The following is a 22,994-nucleotide window of genomic DNA, read 5'->3' on the forward strand; positions in this document are numbered from 1 at the left end:
GCGCTTACTTGCTCTCCAGACTTTGTAGAATAATCTCCTACAATTCCACCTCACATCTTCTCACTCTTTGCGCCTTAGTGCTTAGCTACTTCATTGTGTCTGTAAAGTTATTTATGTGGGTGAAAAGTTAAAAGGAAAAACTTTATTGTATGCGACGTGCTTAGAAAAAAAGTGGCAAAATATGGCACAAATTGCTGTTGTTGCTGTAATCAAAGTTATTTTTCCTGAGATAATCGATTTTTGTTTTTACATCGCAGAAATTTTTCAATTTGGGGAAACAGAACAGTTTTTCCAAGATGAAAATTCGAAAATAGTTTTTTGCCTCCAAAAAAATAATTTTTTTTTTACACTAAGCCAACTTTACATCAGTATGTCAAATTTATGCTAACGTATGCAGAATCCAGAAGGACTTGATGAAACGTTTTGATGAAATTACGCCCAAAGACGAGCGTTTTGTAAAATGGTTTGTTTACAACTTCTTGGACAATCAAGCAGACATTATTTATTGTTGCCTTTGACAGTTTTGACAAAGATCCATTCACGTCCTTTCGATATCACTCTTAAGAGACTGGTTTCAAGGCGACGACCTTGTTGAAAAATATGTCTATTAACGCAAACTCATTTGAAGCTCGATTAACACAGAACTTACTTATACAAGATGATATGAGGATTGTGAAGATATTCGAAAATTGCAGCGAATATGTTATGTGGCAGTTAAATAGCAGCTTTTTCTTAATAAACAAAGTTTGTGTGACGATGAAATTTCGTAAGCCCTTTAGCGCGAAAAACGCAAAAACGCTTTCAGTTTTCACTGCGTTTATTCCTGAAAATCATAACGGATCTGTAATGTGAAACAACTATCGCTGCCAGGGTTTACTTTGACCAAAGAAAATCATCAAAAGTGAAAGCTGCTAACAATAACTGACTTGAAGAACGAATGAAATATGCCAAACGTCGTGATATCGCGATTTTTCAACGAAATGGCGAAGGTCGCTCAGAAAACACTAGCATCGCTTAATCGGAGTGTGCTGTTCTCCTCTTGATTAACTCTGGTCTTCATCGATGGCTTTTTCTGAGCGAATGTTTCAGTACCAAAGATGTTTTCAGAAAGGCACTTCCTTTCCGTGGCTATCCAGAAAGCGCCAGTTGTCCTTTGTTCACGGAATTCGTATTTTACCAAAAGGATGGGACATATAAATACCAGCGATGGACAAAATAGGGAATAAAATGTTTCGTGCTTTAGTTTTTTTTATGACTTTCTTTAAAAAATCGGTGGAAACTTGTGCACGTTCCTAATCTATACAGAGTTTACGGCGAATTTTTCCGAAAACTTACTTGGCTTAAAAGGTGGTTTGAACTTTTTCCAATGTCCTCTTCCTTTTCTCTTTCTTGCTCTTCAGTTAAGCAAATCATTGGCAGATGATTTCCACTGTGAGAATATATGGAACACAATTCATTAACTGACAGAAATTTCTTAATGTCTTAGATTTTACGTTGCACTAACAGATACCATTAGCAAGTGCTTATGTTCGCTTAAAAGTCTTCCTAGAAATATGCTGGTGAAGCTTATTGAGAACGGTTTGAAACTAAACATGCACGGCGAGAATAGCTCTAGCGTGGCTAGCTTATAAAACTTATTTTCTCACTTAATAGTTAAATGTATGCTTAATAAGAAATCTGGTCCCTGAATTTGGAATTGTCGACAAAATCTTACGAACAAATATATAGTTTGTGAATACCAAAACGTTTCCGAATTCGAAGACTATCGATGTCTTGAAACTTCATGTAGAACATCAATTTCGATCAAATATTTCGCTTGCCAACCCATTGATGGATATAAGTGAACACACGCGTTGTTTCATATATTATATTATTAACTGAAACTGGAAAATTTTCTCGGCTCCTTGCTGTGCATATGATCTCGCCAATGGTTCTCCGCTCAGTCTAGTTTTTTCTTTCTACGCCCCTACGTTCTTCGATACGGTCTTCCATTACTAGATGTAGGACTTTGTTTTTCTCCACACACCTTGCGTCCAAAATACACAGTTTTTCGTTTCTTAATACACTTTAATAGCTCACGGTCAGGGTTCATTTTTGTCAAGACTTCAGCGCTGGATGTGCGATCTGCCCAAGATATTTTTGACGTTCTGCGGTAACATCATATCTCAAAGGTTCCCAGTCAACTCATTGTATTGGTTATTAAAGTCCATGATTGTAGACCATACAGGAGCATGGACTGTACAAAGCATTTCATGAGCGCGAAGGTATAAGGAATTTTTCAATATGCTAAAATTTTCTGATATTTCTTCTTGGAAAGTTGGAAATCCTTTCGGCATTTTGGTTATTAGTTAATAGAACGGCATTTGCATATGGAGTTTTCGAACGACTTACGATCATAAATTTGGTTTCTTGGTTTCAAAGTTCTTACAGATTAAATCCTCTACAGATCCTGTATATTATGTGCTAGGATTGTTGTATCGGCCAGATATCAGATATTATTGATGAATTGTCCGTTGACCTTAGCGCCTGCTTGAAGGATTACCTCAGAGTAGACGTTAGAAAGAAGAGGGGATATATTACACCCTTGGGAAAGCCCTCCGTTGATGTTAAGCTAATTTATTCTGATATGATTGCCACCATTCTGCTGCTTGTTTCCAATACAAAATTTTTCCTGCATCGTATATCTTTTCTGTCGGTACTAAGACCTTCCAGGATATCCATTCACTTATTATTATGTAAAATATTTAGCTAAATTTGAATGAATAGATTAATCCCATCCTCACTATTTTTAAAGAAAGACGTCTTAATTTATCTCTGCTTGAGAACTCTCCAAAAACATTTCAATTAATATGTGATTAATTTTGTGTATACAAACAATGAAAATCAAGGCAAGGACTATTAAAAATAGTTTGGCTTTACTTTAGATCGCCATTTGCAATTCTCGCTGTTGGCTTTCTAAAATATTGAACGCGGAGCGTAGGGATACTAACTTTTAGAAAGTTGCTTTCAAGTTGTTGTAAAAGGTCCGATACTTTAAAGCATTATTCGTGTAACTTCTCTATTCTTTATTCTGTATAATAATTTAAAGTCGTGTTTCTGTCCAAATATGAAAATGAAATATCTTGTGAAAAGAATAAAACATTCTCTTATAGTAGTCCTTCGTGCGTTCTCTTTCCCGTTTGTGCTAACAATTCACACAAACATAGATAAACATTGCAACGTTGGAATAAAAAAATTTCTATAAAATAAGTTTTAATCCAATATATACAATATAAATATATATATATATATATATATATATATAGATATATAGATACATATAAAACTACATATGTGTACTTATATAAATAAATAATATCTGGGAGGAGCATCACGTAGAGGATAACGTATAGGGCGGGTTCGTCCTCTTATATATTATTAAAACAGTGATACATAGATACTTCAACACAGAGACGCACAACTACCTATATACAAATATATCTATATATATATATATATACACACACATTCTCTAGACTATCATCATTATCATCATCATCAGTTAAATCATCATCATTATCGCTGTACATATGTACAAAAGATGCGACAACTATAGAGAAAAGGCAAACAATTCAATAAAATGAGAAAAAAAAAAATAACGAAAAACAAATAAACAAAAACAATAACTACCACAAATATAAAAGTTAACGAAAAGACTTGCAAGCCTATACATATCTAAATATACATCAGACATATATATATATATATATATATTCATAAGCACTCAACAAGAGCATTCTGGTTATACAAACAAAATGAATACCTACTGCTTTTTATAGTTAAGTGTGTATGTGTGTGCGTGCGCTTGTTTATGTGAAGAGTGAAATTTTGATTTCAATGTATTCGTGTATCTCTCTGTCTATATCTGTACAGCTCTCGGTAACTGTATGTATGCGTTGCTTGAGTTACGTAGTCAGCTCTATCTATCTATATTCCATGTATGTATATAGATATTTATATACGAAAATAAACATAGACTGTATCTGGCATCTCATTCTATATATCTGTTTGACTCTTTTTTAAACTGCCTCTCATCATAGACATCGTCTACGTTTTGCTGCTGGAAAACAAAGCGCAGTCACTGCGGATAAGTAATATCATGTCCTGACAGAAAAGCAGACAACGAGGTCGTAAGTAAAAATGTGGATGGCAAAGAGACATAGTGCTTTGTAGATATTATATAATATATACCCCCGTGAATGTGTTTGCACATATGTGGTATAAGTATGACAAAAAAAAAAAAAGGAAAAAACTTAACCACACTTTCAACGTTACGTTTACTCTTTTGTAACAGAGAACAGCTTAAAGGAAATATTCACTTGACCGACCGACTACTGAAACCTACAGTAAACTGAACTCTTGATCGTTTGTGGCCGGCCATAGTGCGGCTAAAGGTTGACAGGGTGTACTTGTGCATCGCGCAAGGTATAGGTCGAGTAGGAGTCCATCATTTACTTACGTATATAATGATATCAATTTATATGGGAGTCGATGGTGGCGCTTTCTATAAACTGGAGATACAAATTTGTAGTTGTATTTGTTAATGAAGTTTTTGAAGATGCGGGCTTTGTTGTTTACCTTACACTAAGCCAGATACAACAACTTCTATATCTAGGCAGAATGATGTAAGTTTTCGATTTGTTCGGTTTGTTTTGGTTGGGTGTTATTTATTGTTGGTGTCTTTTCCTTTTCATGCAAGCCAGGAGCCTGCGCATTGTCATCATAATCTCATCATTATCGTCATCGTCATCATCATTATCATTACCATCGTTATCATTATTATTATTATTATTATTATTATTATTATTATTATTAGTGCAGTGCAATGTAAATGTAGCCAATTAATGTTAAATATAATATTAATGCACCCTTATTACCTCTTTCTTCCGTTCATTTCTCTATTTAGCTGCAGTGAATAACGCAATGAGCAGTCAGCCAACTTTTAGTTATTGAAAGTAGAAGAGAAAAACAAAAACCGTTTGCAGATACTTAAGCATATCTGTCGTTCATGGTTTACCAAATATCGTTTTGTTCATATAAGTGGGGTCGAGTATACATTTGTATAAGTTAGAAATATTTATTTCTTTTTCAAAAGGAAAATATAAAACTTTTAATTGCAATTTAATTATTTACCTTGTTTTCATTTTTTATTTGAAAGGTAAATGGGAAACCCTCAGCTATATATAACAATAATAGCATGGATGACTATATCGGATTATTTGTTTTTTTTATTCTTTGGATAGAATTTCTATAAAATGTTGTAGTCGAAGATTGGAAATAAACGATTTGCACATATTTAGCTAAAGAAAGCTTGGCATTGCTGTGCCTTAGTTTTCATTATTCAGATTCAGAGCAGGCTTTTGTTTAATCCTATTTTGATAAATTATATATTAACAGTTGTTTCTTCGTGTGCTCCTGGGATTTCACTTTTTATTCTGAAAATGAAAATCCCTGGTACAATAAAAACTCTCGATGATTACTTAGATTACTATGCGAATTGCTCCGATATTTATATAGACCTTGCAATCGTATGACGAAATTTCTACAGATTTGTTCTTATTCGAAATTCAATAATTAATGGATTCTTGAATTGCTCTTAAGACTTACTTGTACCCTGAATATGTAAATTCTATATACAGCAATATCTGTGAATTTGTCCGTCAGTTCGCGAATGTAATTCTCGGAGCTTCAAAAATTAAGGTAGCAAGCCGGAAGCTGACACATAGATTTGAAAGTCAGATAGACGGTCTGCATACAGATAAATAAATTTTTTTACTTTAAGATTGGGAAAGAATCAGTAACGTCGCAATAATGCAGACATAAAATGCAAAACTTGAAAAATATGTTCTTTCGCATCAGTTCACTAGCTCGAAATGGAAAATAATTGCAAGGTGTTTACAAACGCGACAGTAATAAATAAATACCCAACAAGTTCAAATATAGAAAACACACTGCACAGCGATTATGTACTCTTTACTTCTTTAAACGGAAACTTCCCTATAGAATGCAAGATTCACGGTCTCAACGAGGCACACAAAAGTTGTGAAAAGTTTTCTTAATTTTAACCATTGCAGTTCGCGGCCGTCTTGAGATCGACCGACCAAGTCAATAGCCAATCAATTCATACTCAACTTATGCACCGATCTAAGCCTTTGTGCCCGTCTGTCCGCCTATCTCTCATGCTTTCAACCTACAGACTGCAACTTTCAAGATATTTTGATGAAATTTGCTACACTGACGTGTTTTCCCCAACGAGGAACGCTATTGAAAATGGTTCATATCGGACCTTTTTTGGAACGTCTCCGCATAAGACCTAATCTTAAAGTTTTTGCGTGGCCCCATTATTATTTTTTTATTTCTTTCCTCATAGATTCTATGTTTAAAATTTTCTTCAGCAAGCCTATGTTAAGCCTCAATCCTTAAGCATCTATAAAAAATATGCGGATAGTATAAAACCGATTGTTTTCGAATTTTGTACTTATCATGAAGATATGTACCGTCTAGGATTTTCCACGTACATTGCAGAACAGCATCTTTTGCAAAAGGCTTTAAAAATTTTAAGTCAAAAAATATAGAATTTGCTTAACTAGAGAACGTTGCGCTCTAAGATAGTATGCCCTTAAATGCTGTAGTTGTAATGAATGTTGTCGAATGAAGCTTGGATTTCTATTGTTCTATGCTGAACATATTTTAAAATTTTTAAAAAAGATTTCTTTGATCCTTCTCAGGTTTAAAATTTCATTTTATTTCTCACAGATAGTACGCATTTTGTTGAATTCTCGTATATTTACATTGGAAAACCGTTAATAACTGAAATGTCATAAACTCTTTCCTCTTCTCTAGATTGCTTTCGTAACATGTTTATTAGCATCTTAACCATTGTTTCAAATATTTTATGGTATATGAAGAATGCGCAAACATTGACATCTTTATGCAAAAAGGGCAAAAAGGCGTAACAACATGCAAACTTACGGAAATCTATAATCTGTTCTGAGCGTGCGTACGCTTTTATAAAGCATTTGACTTTAAATGACTCAATAAAGTTCAATTAGTTATTTACGAGTATTGCATTTATGCCAAACGCTAAAAAAAATGAAAGGATGCGCTCATAAATCCGTAACAAATTTACATATTAAAAACATACAAATTAAAGGAGATACACGACTGACAATGATAGGGGTTATAAAAGGGTCTCTTAGAAATGGATTCGCATGTCTCTTCTTTGCCTTCTTTGTTGTTTTTTGCAGATGAATCGGAAAATGTGTTAGATTAATTTAACGCTATTAGCACCCTTTAGTGTGCTTGTAGACGTGTGCACTAAGATACACAAACTCTATTTAAAAAATAGGGTGAGAACAAAAATGTGCTGGAGTGCAATGAGTTAATAAAAAATGTCCTGCGATTATAAATGCATACGTCTGCTGTCAGTGATGTTACGTTGGAGATAAATGTTTTGTTAGGGTTTTATTATTATTACACCTTGCTAAAACGGTGTGTTAGATTTCCTATTACGTTTGTGACACTTGAAAAAATTTTACAGATTTCAAGTATTGGACACATTTTTTTACCACGATAGCATTCTACGCCTACTGGGTGCCCGTTGACACATAATAATGCAGACCGTCTGTCCATTCGCCTATAATCAGCTGTTGGAAATATGACAGTTAGAAAATTGATGTAAGAAACTGAGACTTGAAATACAGGGCTTAGGTTTTCCTAACGGTCAACCTCGCCACCGAGTTAATATGTTACCAAAAGCATTTAAACGGATATGAAAAGCTGATAAATGGTGCAGATATTAACAGTAGTGAATAAAGTTTTATTCACTCTCCTTGCTTTTAAAAGATTTTACCCAAATTTTACTCGAATTGAAATATTGAACATTCAAACGAAAAGCTTACATAACATAACATTTTACATAATTTTTCAAGATAGTGTTCGAGCCTTAAATTCAAAATACACAAGGAATTTTCTTAGTCGCGTCTCTAAAAGATGAAATGCTTGAATTTTGTTGGCGCGCTTATCCAACATCCAGTAATCGGCATTAGAAGGCGCTCGCACATATGGTAAGACTCTTACTGCCTTCGATTGAAGCTTAGTTATACATGACTAGTTTTAATGTATAGCTTTCGTTCAGAAGAAGCTTGAGAATGAATGGAGGGCTGCTAAGAAGACTTAGGAAATATGTTAAAAAATGAAAATGTAATATTTTCTCAACGCATAAGGCCTATAGTATGACCGATTTCGACATTTTAAAGTCCAGGTTATATAAAACATATTAAGCTTTCGGAAAGGAAATGTTCATTCAACTAATATCCATTCCTCTTCATAAACCTTTACCCGCCACGGTCACAAATCAAGAGTTTTTTTATGCCATTCACCGAAGGATGAGCACATCCATTTTAATAAAACGATCGCAACGCTTAGAAGCATGCTTCAGAGACCTCAAAAGGTGTATATATTCTAGATCAATGTCAAATCCTAAATTGATTTAAGCATGTCCGTCTGTCCGTCTTTCCATCTGTGTAATGTGGAAACATTGGAAGTTCTTGCACGCAGATTTGTGTTGAAATTGGGCCAATTCCGTGGAAGGACTTGTTCAGAGTAACGCCTGCCTCAACTGAAAACAGGGGAACCACCCTTCGTGTACAAAGCCGTGTTGAAACCCTCATGTTTTCCTCCTCTCTTTGGTTCTCTTTTTTTGAGGTCATCAAGGAGGTCAACTTATGAGAAGGACGGGGCACGGTTGGGTGCTGTGTAAGGAGAAATTTGGAAGCATCTGTTTGGATGACCTAACGGGGAGTGTGGAGAGTCTGAAGGCAAGAGTGGCTGCGGCTGCCTACTGTACGACATCGTCCAAAGCTGTAAAGTATCGCAAAAGTTCTGTACGATAATACATGAAGTTAATGGGTGTCCACGGGGATCAGGTTGCTCAAAAGTAGGATTGCATCTGGCTTGGAGAATATGGCCCACACTTATTTTCTATTTCGGTTAGTAAGGCCCTCTTCAATGAAAAAATTCGTCTGATTAAGGTTTAATACCAGGTGCGGACGCTAAACCCCTAAAAACATTTGAGCCGAAAACGTCTCTGTCCTTTAAGCGAAATTAAATATCGGTTTTTTACTCATTACCCGTAAACTACCGCAGATGAATCGACAAAAAGTTCATGGACGACGGAAAAAATGGACCAAGTCTATTCAATATTATAGTGCATCAAAATTTAGATATTTTTTTCAATACATTTATAGCATGCAGGAGCAAGTGTTAAAGATACCATAAAGTATATAAATCCTTGGTCAGTTTAATATTCGGAATGCATCTAAGTATACCACATAAATATCCACTTTTATTTTGAAAATGGAGAAAAGTCAGCCGCGCCCATCCAATGTTGTAGAGCATGAAAATTTAGTTCTTTTCGTATTTTTTAGTCTTTTTCAAGATAGCGTAATGGATGATAGGTATAAAAGGATTCGGTCACGACCGAACATAATCTTTTTATTTTTATTGCACGTGTTTTTCATATCTTGGTTTATGTTGGGCAATTATATCGGGACTACTAATCTGGAATATTAAATCTGATACAAAGTCATAAACGCTATGACATGCGAAGAGTTTCTTCATGTGGGTGGTGACCGGTCACAACGCCAGAATAGGACTTTTAGAACTCACTTATGCCGCGTGGCTGCCCTATTAGACTCAATATACTTTGGACTATTAGCTTAAGCTGGTGAGTATCCAAAATTCGATCAGAAAAATATAAAGTTTTCTTATTAATTCCACTTAACTTAAATGACTTTAACGAATGTTCCCATCGTGTAAGTACATCTACCGAAATAAAAAAAAAATAAAAATAGGAAAGTCTTTCTAGCAATTGCAACAAAATGCATGGCAAACTTTAATTTACTGCATTATACATGGATAGAGTGGATTTACAAACGACGTTTCAATTTCATAGGTGCAGAGTACATTATTTACTTACTTATTTATTTATTTTTTTTTTTTCAATGTAATTGAAAAGGCTTTCGAGATACAATGTGTGACCTTGATTTTTGGCCCTTCTCTTATTCTTTATTCTTCCAAGTTCCTGTACGAGTAAATCGCATAACCGTACACAAGCTGCGTAATAAAGTCAAATATCTTCACAAGCTTCACATTTCAAGTATCTTAGATGTCAATGTATGTCTGTTGTAGTGTCTGTTTAAATTTGTATAAAATATTTTTTTGTTGATTTTTGTGCTGTAGTTTTGCGCGCTCAAAACTTCTCTATAATTAACTCTGCTGGAAATCCCCTTAAAAAAGGTAAAGAAGAAGCGGAATTTTGGAATACTTAACAGCTTTGTATACATATGTAGACACATATAAAAACATAAGTAATTTGCCTCCTTTTGCCAAATATACATAAAGCATATCCTGATATGTTGTTGATGTTGATGAGGTCGTAGAACAATAGACTCAAGAAATTTTTTGGTTTTTGTTTTCCTTTGAAAAAGCAACGGTAAACACGGTCACTAGCCCTTACAAAAGCCATCGCATACATCTGCAATGAATGAATGAGAAGTGAGTGCACTATGTAAAGAAATTCGTTTTTGCCCCTCCTCTTAACTTAACTTTTTACAAAACTCAAAAGTCATTCAACAAACGATCTTGAGAGAATGTACAAAAAAAAAAGTGTACGATCAACAATGATATCTATTGTGTATAGACGGCAGAGAAACGGAAATTGCCGTCTACGTTTTACTTTTCTTTTGTCTGCTCTTGCAATTATAAGATTGAACTTCAATCTTTGCATTTTAAGAATCTCTAATTTATAGTGTGCAACCTATCGTATGCAGACTAACCGAAGCATATTCGAAAGAAAAAGCCAAGGACGTAAACGACGTAAAGGACTTTCATAGGCTAAAGAATGTTTTTCAATCTTACTCTAACTACGGCTGATAATACACTTTGATTAGAGAATATTTTGTCGAATTTTTTTTAATTTAAAAACAAAAGTTACATAAGTTATAGTGCTGCCCTTAGCTTCTTTACTATAACTAATTTTCGTACTTATTTTGGAATATTTATAATTCTGATATACTCGTCCAAATGCCTACACAAAAGTCAATTAAAGTTGACAATACTGCCAATGCAAGTTTATGGTTACGAAGATGGCATCGAATTTTTTACATTAAAAAAACCCGCTAAGTGGGTCCAAACAGATTCTCTTCCTTAACTTAAATTTGATTTAACCTTTGCTTTTTCCCAAAAATTATTAGCTTAACCTTGACATACCAATAACCTCTCTATACAATATATGATTACATTTGTTTTAACGGTAAGGCATTACCATATGCTAATGCGCAGCTATATGTCAGGAATAATGTTTCAAAAATAATTCAGAACTCCGTGCCGAATCTTCTTATTTCATTCCTTTTAAACTAAGTACGATTATGGCTTTATTTACGTATCAAATGTCGCATTTTTCATTAACGATGGTGTGTACCATGTATCCCCAATTACTTAGGGAACATTGTCAACATGTGTAATCCGATTGGAAGATGTATGTCCGATCGGTGAGTGTTATTCTTACACTCGACCGGGCACTCACTATACCTGCGACCACTTACCGATTATGATTAAGATGACGTCTACGGCACTGGGTATTTAGGCCGGTTAAGTCGAATTGGTAGTCGCACTTCGTAATACGTGGTTTACTGAACATAGCTCCACATTTCAACACAAGTGGGGTGCATAAAGTGTTTGAACTCCTTTCTTGTTATATCCACTAATACATCCACATCCCCTTAAAGTTAATATTTTCTTGATCAACATGAACAGCTATAAAGATTTAGGCGTATTGAGCAGGCTGAGTAAAATCCTGGACACAGTCTCTAACGTTCACTTACTAGCAGAAGCTTCATCATCACTCTGGTCATATTCATTTGGAAAGTTAAATCAAACGAACTGTGGGGCCGCACACGATAGATAACTTTTGTCTTCTCCTAACTTGCGAGCTTAAAATTTGATATTAGTTGGCCGTCATATTACGTTATGCTATATACTTTATTCAATATATCGTATATAGTGGATCCAAAAACAGACCTATTAGTGATGAAACCAAGTCCATTTTCGGAAATAGACTCGACTTTAAAGTCGAGCCATAATCCCCACAAATTATAGTACATGCTCTCTACCTGAAGCGTAGACACGAACGAGCCGCATTCTAATAGTTTGCGCACAGATGAAACGGTGCCTCGTACGATATTTTTTATGCATCTAATATGTCATATGTGTATGTTATTTTATTCACAAATGATCTAATAGATAAAATTAAAAATTTATTGAGGACTTCTTAACTTTTCATATCAACTCATGTGAGAGTTTGGGGAAAACATCATTTTTCTTCTAACAAGTAAATTAAAAGTTTTCAAAAACCTGCAGATGGAATATCGAAGACCCGAAAGAATTATTTTTGTACTCCTTTCATCTTTGAATTCCTTGCATGTAGTTAAACAAATTGCATTTTTCCCTTCGAAATAATTGCTTTTAAAGGAATTTTTTTCTTTCGCTGCTCTTCCAAGTCCGTTAAATTGTGAAACTAAATACTTTAAGAATAATTTCATTTAAATTTTAAGATAAATTCACGATCATAAATGCAGACTGCATTTCTATTGAGGGTGCGACCAGAGGAGGAAGATTTCTCCTCTATTATATATTTCAACCCTGATTACAATGCAATGCAAAGCGAACGACGTACTTGCTATCATGAAATGATCATATAGAAATGTGTGGTTATTGCTGATGTCAAGCATTGAATACTTTTGTAGATCAGATGTTTACGCGTTTATGCAATAGCAAATGTCATGAGGCGTTTTCGCTGATGACAGACAGTCTACATCGAACAATAATAATAATAATAATAATAATAATAAAAATAATAATACATGAGCGAATAATAATGTTGCAGAAGTTTGATTTCGTACGTACATTACGTTTCCATCAAATTGACGTTAAAGAGGGAGATTTTGATTTCAAACACCGGAAGCTATTGTATGTACGCGGCAAGACACACCGCGTACCATATTGTTTATTCACAAAAGATGAACTCAATTAAAATCATCTGCTGCCAGTCTCAGGAACGTTAGATATAAATGATCATTTAAGTTGTTTTTTTGCGACGAAAAAAAGCATTTGCACGCGCTGACGCTATGAAGGAAGGGAAGATATTTATAGGCCCGCTTTAAACTGAATCTTAGCTACTAATAAACTTATGTAAGCACTGCACAGCTATGTGGGCTAATATATTGGCCATTCGTTTTCAAAAAATTCCTCCAGTCTCAAACTGGAACGTATGTGACAAATATTATTTCTGATATTCGATACACCCGCGACTTTCACTTGCATATTTGTGTTACTTCTTGAACCCAGTATTATGTGATTTTATATTTTACTACTTTTTTAAAAATTTTATGCAGAAAGAAAAACCATATTCGATTTTATTCATTTATTCATTGTTTACGATTTCCATAAGGAAGCTTCTTTTTTAGGACTGTACTGATTTGTCGAAACGTTGGCAGCACTCACAAAGCAAATTTAGATTAACAACTTAAACACATGTGCTCTCCATCAGTCTAAATTTGTAAACCGATGCACACATGTCCATCCATCCGTCCATCCGTCTGCCTGTCTGAGTAATGTCTGTGGTAAACATTATCCTAGTCGCAAAGTGGAAGCTATCTGCTTCCAATTGGGCGGACAGATTGGAAATTCTTACACGTAAATCAGTTAAAAAATACGCCCATGGTACACCGTAAAATAAAAAATAGTTGTTTTTATTGCGCGTTACTTGCAAACCCCAGCAAATACAACAATACAAATTTGCATTTATATTCCATGGATGGAAAAAATCGGCCGCGCCTGCCTACTCAATATTATAGAATATTAATATTCTTCTACACTCTTTTATCAAAACTTTGGCATCGCCCAAAACCTATGCTTCAAACCTATAAAGTCGTTCTAGAAGTGCTAATTGCTGGGATAAACGCTCTTATGACCGCAAAAAGTGGAGATATCTGCTTCATATTTGACAAAAAGATTGAAAGTCGTTGCATGCATGTTGGTATTGAAAATGGGACAGATCGCTGAAAGGATATAAGTTTATATTGTAAGATAGATGACGAATACATCCCTGGACCCGAGGTTTTTTTCCCCATAGGTTACAACAGACAGACGATATAAGTTTCCATTTTTATTCTGCAGTGTATAAGTATGAACCACTCCCACGCAATACTATAGAGTCAGAATCCTATTTTTTCATATTTTCGACAGTAACGGTGATGAGTGCAAAGGATTCGGTCACAGCTAAATATAACTTCCTTACTTGTTTTTATTTTAAATTTGGTTTTCTTTCAATTTTTTGACATTCAATTTTTGGTTTTTAGAAGAAAAATATAAAAACCGACTAAATAGTGAAAAAATCGGAAAAAAAACCTGGGTTTTTAATATTAAAAAAATATGTATGTTTGTGGTCGAAAGGTAAGAATAATTTAATTTTTTCCTTTTTTAATTCTATTTATTGTTCCTAATCTATTTCGTCGCCTTCAAAGTAATCTGCAAACCCAACATATACTCCTTCTTTCCAGTTTGGCTCGGCGGAAGCAATTCATAGAGCACAACACTACGATAATCGAAGAACACTGTTAACATCACTTTAATTTTTGAACGACTTTGTCGCACTCGTGGCTCGATCCTGACTCACCTTTTGCGCGATATTCGCTCGATTGATCGGTTGCTTCCGAGTCGTATATGTGAATCAAAGTCTCATGTCTCTTGGCAACCAGAAATCATCTCCTCACATACGTTGCAAATATCGAAAAAAGTTCCGTTTGTGTCGTACAAAACCGAGCGCAGCGGAACAAGTATTTCCGATATTCGATATACTCACGAAATTTAACCGGAATATTGTGGTCTTTCGTTTCGGGGAAAACTCATCCAAAAATAGCAGATTTCACGCAAACAGTGAGTGTAAGGAGAGGAATTACAACATGAAGGAAAATAACGGGGCGGTACCAACTTCACCTATCGAAACAATTTCGCATAAAGCACGTTAAAGGGAAAAGAAATCTGCCTGGAAATGTTAAGTAGGAGCTGCTCTGTTTAATTCCTGAACTCTGCCCAGGAACAATTTGAAAGAATGCAACATCATAAGGAAGGCAAGCATTAAAAGAAGTCATAGATAAGCCGATCCTTTTATTTCTATTTCCATTTTTAATTAATTAAGTTGTTATTGATATTATTATTGTGAATGGGCATCCATCGAACGGACGGACATCCCCGTGTGAGTTTTTATTGCAAAATATTCTTCAAATTCATGACAACATTTATTGTTTATATTTATGCGTTAATTTTCTTTTCGATAATAGTAATAATTTTTCTTTCATTGCGTCTAACATCCCGACACCTTATTGATTACAAGTGCTTAAAGATTGCAATTCTTAATTAGTCTTAGTTGCCTATCTAATTTCGACACCTATTAAATAAATGCGATAAATAAATAAATTAATTTCTTACATTCTTTCAACTTCTTTTTGGAATCGAGTTCTGCGTAAAAATTAATAGTAATAGGTCTTGACGGCTGCGATAGAATAAACCGTCGCACTTTTCCTTTCTTTTGTTTACAAAAATTTTGCAGACCCGTTTGTTAAAGCACTTCACTATCTCACAGCTAAAACTTTCAATATTTCTGGTAAATATTTGCAGTCGTGCACCAGATTGATGTTTGTATTAGTGGTAAGCATTTTATTTTGGAAAACGCTCTGCGAGTGGTATTCGGTAACAGCGAAGATAATGTAGTAAAATCTATTTTCGCGCTTATCTTGCAAACGCTTGGAAAATTTTGTTCTTTATCGTAGACATGTGAACTTTAAAAGTTACAACGGCAGATGTTCAACCGACTGGGAAAGTTTTGCTAATCACAGGCATACTTTTTATAACGTCCTGATGAATGCCTCTACATTTCACCAACCGAATTACAATGCTTCAATATTCATATTTAATTCTTTGATTGAAGATATTAAAATTAATATTTTTAAATTATTTTTCAGTTCAGACAATGGAGATGAAAGAAATCTTCATTACACTTGCTGACTATTCTAAAGCTTACATGAAAGCATTTCGAGCCATTTAAAGGTGAATATTAAAAAGTATTTATTTTTTATATCAAAATCACTTTGTTTTCTCCTTAAAGTGAGAGTTAGTCCCCTTTGTAGTTTCTTCTTTTAGGTGTTTTCTTTATAGGCATATGTTTTTTTTTAACACTCTTAAAGTTAATCGTATCGATTTTAATGGTCGCTTATAACTGTCGACTTTATTTGGAAAAGAAAACCTTCACCATCGGAATATCGTACGCTTACCGTAAGATCCCGCATTAATAATATCCGATTAACTTTGTTTGTAGGTACAACAAATAAAAATATTGTAGTGGACCACGGTACGCTATTAAGTACCCTACACCACGCTACAATTATTGATGTAAGGACTTTTCAAAATAACGCGTTCTCTGGAAAGTGGCCGAAGAACGATTTTCAATAGCGTTCGCTCTTGGACCAAAACATGTCGGCAGATCCAATTTCATCAATGTATCTTCAAAGGTGCAGCGTGTAGGTTGAACACAAGCGTACATCCATACAAACTTAATACACGCTTGTACCACAAGTGGTATAAAACGGTATGAAATGCTTAGAATTCTAAAAAATTTTGTTTTTTTTTCACCTGCGTAACGACTTGCTGCAAGTAGATTACATTATCAATGCTCTTATCTGTCCAAAGTGGTATCTTTGATTTATCATTATCTATTTTTGAGGAATTCAAAAAATGAATTTTATTTATTTTACTTTTATTTACGATGTAAAAAGAAAATTAAAAATTAGATTAATATATGTATATATTCCCTTCTTACTTACTAGCATTAGATGAAGGGGTCTCAGTCTTGCCACCTCCGAAGAATCATATAATATCATTGACTGGTATCTACAAACTTTTTTTGATGTTGAACTTGATTTAATGTCACTTCCCCTAAAGTAGAAGACGTATTGGAATTCGCGCTATATCTTGGATCTATCCTCAGATTTATGGTCTCGCAATGAGCCATAGTGAATCTGACTTAGAACATGGGTTGGTGTTACACGATAGACTAAGCCAATGTAATAAGGCGTATAGCCTTATCCTTCAGCTATAAGCAAGCCTATCTATATGGGCAACGTTTCTGCAAATTTTTCTGACATATTTCCTTCTAACGCAACCATGCGCAGGATCGCTGCACTCAGAAAATATATGGTGATGAGTTCATTTTTTATACATACGAACAGTGATTGTTGGCGAACTGCTTTCATTTTCACTGCAGTGAATAAATACATCTATATACCCTTTTAGATTTTTGTGAACACTAGACACACGATGCACGAACCATTTTTAATAGCTTTCGTCTTTGTTTTAAAAAAAATCCCGTACACTAAATTTCATCCAAATATCTCAAGAAGTGCAGCCTGCGGGTTGAACGCAAGAGAAGACGGACAGAGGAGAGGATGGGCAAACGAGCTGTGTCCGTAGTAGTAAAATGTACGTCTATCTGAATCCCTTCTAAGTGTTGCACACATCCGCATAAATTAAACATACCTTTGTACCACAAATGGTGTAGGAGGTATAACAACACGAGCTCTCTATTTTATGAGGGACAAGTGAGAAAACAAATTATTACACCCTACTACACCGCTTGTGGTACAAAGTATATTAAATTAGTGCCAACGTGCTCGATGCAGAATCATTTTGTAAATCTATCTAAGCCCGTCTGTCCGTTTGTTCGTCTGATATCTGCCCATGTATTTCTGTATTTAAGCTACAGGTCAAGCTACAAATTTTAAGATTTAGATGAAATTTGACACACTGACATACTTTGATCCAAGGACGATCGCTATTGAAAATGAATCGGATCGGTCTACTTTTTCGACCACTCTCCACATAATGCCCTATTCTGAAAAGTCATTATACGGAAAAAAATTGCAATTGTCAAAATTTCTGGCAAAAATTACTAAGTAGTAGTACTTCGGCATTCTAAATTCGTGTGAAAACTTTGGACCGGCTGAGGCAACTTGTTGAACTCACTCTCACATAACCGTTCCTGCGAAAACTAAAGCTTCATATGTCAAAGAGGTCGAATTTCCAAAATTTTATGGTGAAAATTGGCCCATAATAGCGAACTGACAAAGAAGTCTACCTTACCTGATTTGGCCCACGCGAGTCAATTTTTTAAATAGAACCGCATATAAGGATTCTCATGAGAGGGAAACCCTTATATTTCAAAGAGGACTAATATAATCAAATAAAAAAATTGAGTGAACCTAATTTGAACCACATGGAGTCAATTTCTTGGCCCCACTCCTTTTAAGATATTTCATGAGTAGTAAGCACTTCGGAAGAAGTCTTTATTTTTAATATTTTATGATGAAAATTATTCCATAGTGGCGTTCCAGCCGGAAAATGAACGGAAGGAAATTTGGATTGCGTTGGTCTATTTATTTTTTTTCGGAGCCTATCTTATACGGGCGCTTTTACGAAACGCAAATTGTTAAATGCTAGAAACGCTAACGTTCCAATACGCGGGCTTTCATGATAATTAGGGCTTTGCACGAAACTAATGTGTACTTTTTGGTGTACAATTACGAAAACGAACGAATAACTGTACTAGACGAAGTGATGTAGGGTATGTAATAGCGCCGTCGTGCGACTATAATGCTTGCTTTTTGTATAAGAAAAAGTGCAGGGATGCCGTACCCCTTTCTTTTTCATTTCTTGTATTTATTTAATTTTTTTATTTTAATTTGAAGAACGAATGCAATCTTTACTTGGTATATATTTTATCTGTAATATAGCGGGCCTAGCTTAGGACATGTCGATACGTAACTGAAAAATGGCTGGTAACCATAATTAAGAAAACGATAAAACAAAATTGACTGGCATTGAATTGCGAAAATCAAAAAAGAAAAAAATAAGTAAATAAATAAATAAAAATAAAAAATAAAAAATGAAATAATAAATACATGTCGCCACAAAACACAACCGACTTACGTCTCAAAATGTATGTTAGTGATAATAACTTTGTACAGAATAGCAACAGTAAAGTACATAAGAAGTGATAAATACCAGATGTTATGGAAAGACTTGACTTACATCATTTCTACAATTAAATTAAATGATAGCGTAACCGTTTAGACTAGAGTGGGGTTTTTTGTGGTTCGTACATGCGTTTCTTTTTTTCCTTTTCATATACGTATATATATATATATATATATATGAAATGTTTAGAAATTGCTTACTATTTCTGTTTTTTTGGTCCTAAGAAGCCTTCGTTCTTATCATTAGGATTTTAAGAATATTTTAAGATATTTAAAAAAAATTATGATGGTTGAAATAATAATGACCCGCATGTATAAGAATGAAACATGTGTGAACGTTTTTACATATCTTTTGAATAATTTTCGTTATTTATGTTTTAAAATATATTTCATTCTGTTTTATCATCTCATGTTCGTTAATTTTCTTTTTATATCCATCATTCAAGGGTGAGGGGTATGTTCTTTTTGTTAAAATGTTTGCAACATCCAGGAGAAAGCTTCAGAGCCCCCATACAGTGTGCATAGTTTTGGTCAGTATAAGATTCTAAATCGATTTAAACATGTCTATCTAAGTAACGTCTCTTGTAAGCATGAAGCTATCGCTTTAAAGTTTGGCAGAAACATTGAAAATTCTGGCGCGTAGTTTGGTATTGGAAACGGATCAAGCGTTTGAAGCGAATGCCTACAGCACCACATAAACCGAGAATACCTCTCTTTTTCAAAAGGAAAAAAACTCAGGCTTTTCTTTATTACTCACAAACTACAGCAGACAAACCTATAAAAGGTTTTAACGTATATCCGTTGCGCGATTCTATAAAACGTGTACACAAATGGAAAACATCGGCCTTGCTCGCTCTATATTGTAATGTATCATAATTTAACTTTTTTCCGAGCGCGAAGCTTCAAAATACCCATACCCTATATACACTGCTGATGAGTGACAAATTTGGAATGGACTCCAGTATTTTTGCCTGTTCGTCTATCCGTAAGTCCGCCTGTGTAGTATCCGTGGTAAGCGTTCTCTCGTTCGCAAAATTGAAAATTGCCGAAACCGGGTCAATCGCTCGCCTACAATGCAACAAAAAAGAGCGAACATCTTTGCTTGCTTTCCTTATTTTTTGTTCGTTACTTGTATAAACGATGCATGATATAAATTTCCAATATTAGTCTGTAGCAATAGAAAAAGTCGACCACGCCCATCCAATAGAGAAATTTAGTGTTTTCTTCTTTTTTTAGTCTTCATATTCGGCCAAAGCCGAAAATAAGCTCTTATTCTTCGTACTTTTATTTATGGTTTTATCAATTTTCTGATCAATTTCTAAAATTTTTATACACCTATCTCTATTAAAGCCATAAAAGACAATTGAAAGTTGAAAAGAAGATAAACAATTTGTTAAATTTAATGTTAAAAGAGTTCATATCATGTTCGGTACGGTAGATTTGTACTTTGTCTTCGTGATTAGAAATATTATTATAAATTATTTTATTGCCCATCACGAAAAGTTATTGTCAAAGTAAACAAAAAACAAGAAAAGTTTATGACTCTGTTGAAAGAATTCTATCGATAATATTGTAGTATAAAAAATTGTTTCCTTGTTTTTTGTTTCAAAAGTTAACATTTAAATGACTTCCAATAATAATAAGATTCGTTAAACTAAATTAAAATCTAAATTATTTTGAAATTCTTTTAAGAAACTTTCGATCACCTTTAGAAACTTTCAAACTGTAATTTGATTGATATCTTAAATCTGCACATCGTCTCCATCTGGATGCTTATATATAACCATAAGCTAATAATTAAAACATAAGCTTTGCCCACAAAATCTACGCCTATCTTCTTGTTCCAAATACCACCGTCTTTGGTAGTTGTAAAGCTATAACGCTTGAGTAATTTTCGATTAGAGGTTAACATCTATTCAACTCTTATTCACTTACGTTAGTATCTGCCGGAAAAGATCAGCAAATCCCTAAATATAGGTATAAATGTATTACAAACTCTTAAAAATCCTGCTTAAGGTTCATTATTGCCACAGATCGCGTGCGAACTACTGCTTCAAGGAGAAGATATATCAACGAATCAGCCGAACTGGAAAACAGAAGCCTAGAAAGCTAATGAAAACGACTCTCTCAAGGTTCCCCCTTCTCTAAGTTTCCTTCGTATACTTTGTGTTGCTGTGTTTGTGTTCTTGTCTTTCGGCAACAAAAAAGAAGACTTTAAGCGGTATTCTGACCCCTATTACAAGTCACAAGGCATTTATTTTTTTTGTGGTTTGGTTTACTGAACAACTCTGACTTGTAACAAAACTGGTTCCGAAGCATTTTTTTTGTAACTGTTCCTGTGGAATACCAAGCATTGAAATAGGAACGAAACGACTATGAATAATATATAAATGTTTTTTTTTTTGTGACTAGTGATCGATCAGAACGTCAGCAGGTAACCCTATATCGAAGTTACCATTCAAATATTTTGTCTGTACATGTTTCGGAACGGGAAAGATCTGAACTCACTGGTGATTGTTCATATCATTTATTTTATTGTCCTAAAATTTGTATTATTACAATTACCTTGACCAGAGCAATGAATTCTACGACGAAAGTCTTAAAGCATTGGCATCAAAGGCTATCGGCTTTATTGAAAACTCTGCCGCACTTGAGATTTGAATCCACGAGCATTGAGTTGCTACCCAAATGTATACGATATGTTTGATTGCAAGACCTAACGAAAATCTTATTATTATTATGTACCCACGTACAAATTCATTACGTAAAAATGTCTGCAAACATTTGAGACGTTGAAGTTGAAATTATGCTCACGCTCTGCTGTGGTTGAACGCCAGGTCCTAGCCAGAAGTTAACATTCAAAGAAGGCATAAATTCTTTCATGGCAATGAGTGGTAATAGAATTCCGCCCAGGCCCGATTTATGGTTATTGTATAGCTTTTAAATTATTTAAAGCACTCAAGTGTACTTACCTTGATTAAATTTACGAGCCTGAGCCTTTGATCTCATAATTTGTTCCACCAATGTTGCCATCAAAGACAATACGCTTTTCAAATGTTGCTACGATTTTCTTCTTTTACTCTTATTTATAGTTTGGAATTTCTATCTTCCTGTGGGCCAGGCCACTGCTACGCCAACTAATGATATCCAAATTTAAAAAGCAACAATAAAAATCACCAATTTCTTATTTCAATGGAATTTCTTTTTCTTTTCAATTTTGTTGAACTTGTTCGATTAAAGCAAAATGCTGTTTAATGGGATTAATAGGTTTAGTAATAGCAACCAGCAGCTGCTTTTATTGTTACGGTTATTCACTTTAATTTTGCACTCACACTCACTCGGCCGGCAGGAAAAAAAGGCACGTTCACCTTGAATTTGAATTTTCTTCTGGATACAATTGTTGGTTGTGTTCTTTGCATATTTGCGCGGACTTTATTTTGGGTAAAAAAAGGAAAAACGCTTTTTGCGAGAACTGCAAAAATTGCTTAATAAACATTTTTATGCACTTCTTTTTTGTTTTTTTACATTTCGTATACTTTTTAGCTTCAAATTTGGCGCCTTTTTTAAAGACAGAAAATATTTTGACAAATATTATTTTACTTTGCTTTGATTTTCGTTTTTGTTTTTTCTTAATGGTTTTTTTTTTTTACTAAGGGCCTGAATAGCTGTTTTCAATAAAACTCTTTAGTCGCGACTGACGAGACATGACTTTGGCGGTTTATACAAAAACAGGCCTCCAAGTCTGCGTATGAATTTGTGCTTGTGTAACACACTTAAATTATGGATGGAAACCAGCAGTAACAACAA

The 22,994-nt window shown here is 34.4% G+C and overlaps 1 protein-coding gene across 1 annotated transcript in view; it reads right to left on the reverse strand.

The window, feature by feature from the left end:
• The window catches only part of LOC119633533 (transcription factor hamlet-like), a 69,510-nt gene extending 46,828 nt beyond the window's left edge, over nucleotides 1-22,682 (reverse strand). Inside the window, exon 1 of the mRNA XM_038027134.1 lies at nucleotides 22,160-22,682. Within this exon, the coding sequence (XP_037883062.1) occupies nucleotides 22,160-22,220 (61 nt within the window). The 5' untranslated portion in view covers nucleotides 22,221-22,682. The remainder of the gene's footprint in view (nucleotides 1-22,159) is intronic.
• Between the last annotated feature and the right edge of the window lie 312 nt (nucleotides 22,683-22,994).

Source organism: Glossina fuscipes, unplaced genomic scaffold, assembly GCF_014805625.2.
Source record: "Glossina fuscipes isolate IAEA_lab_2018 unplaced genomic scaffold, Yale_Gfus_2 2, whole genome shotgun sequence".
NCBI classification, from domain to species: domain Eukaryota; kingdom Metazoa; phylum Arthropoda; class Insecta; order Diptera; family Glossinidae; genus Glossina; species Glossina fuscipes.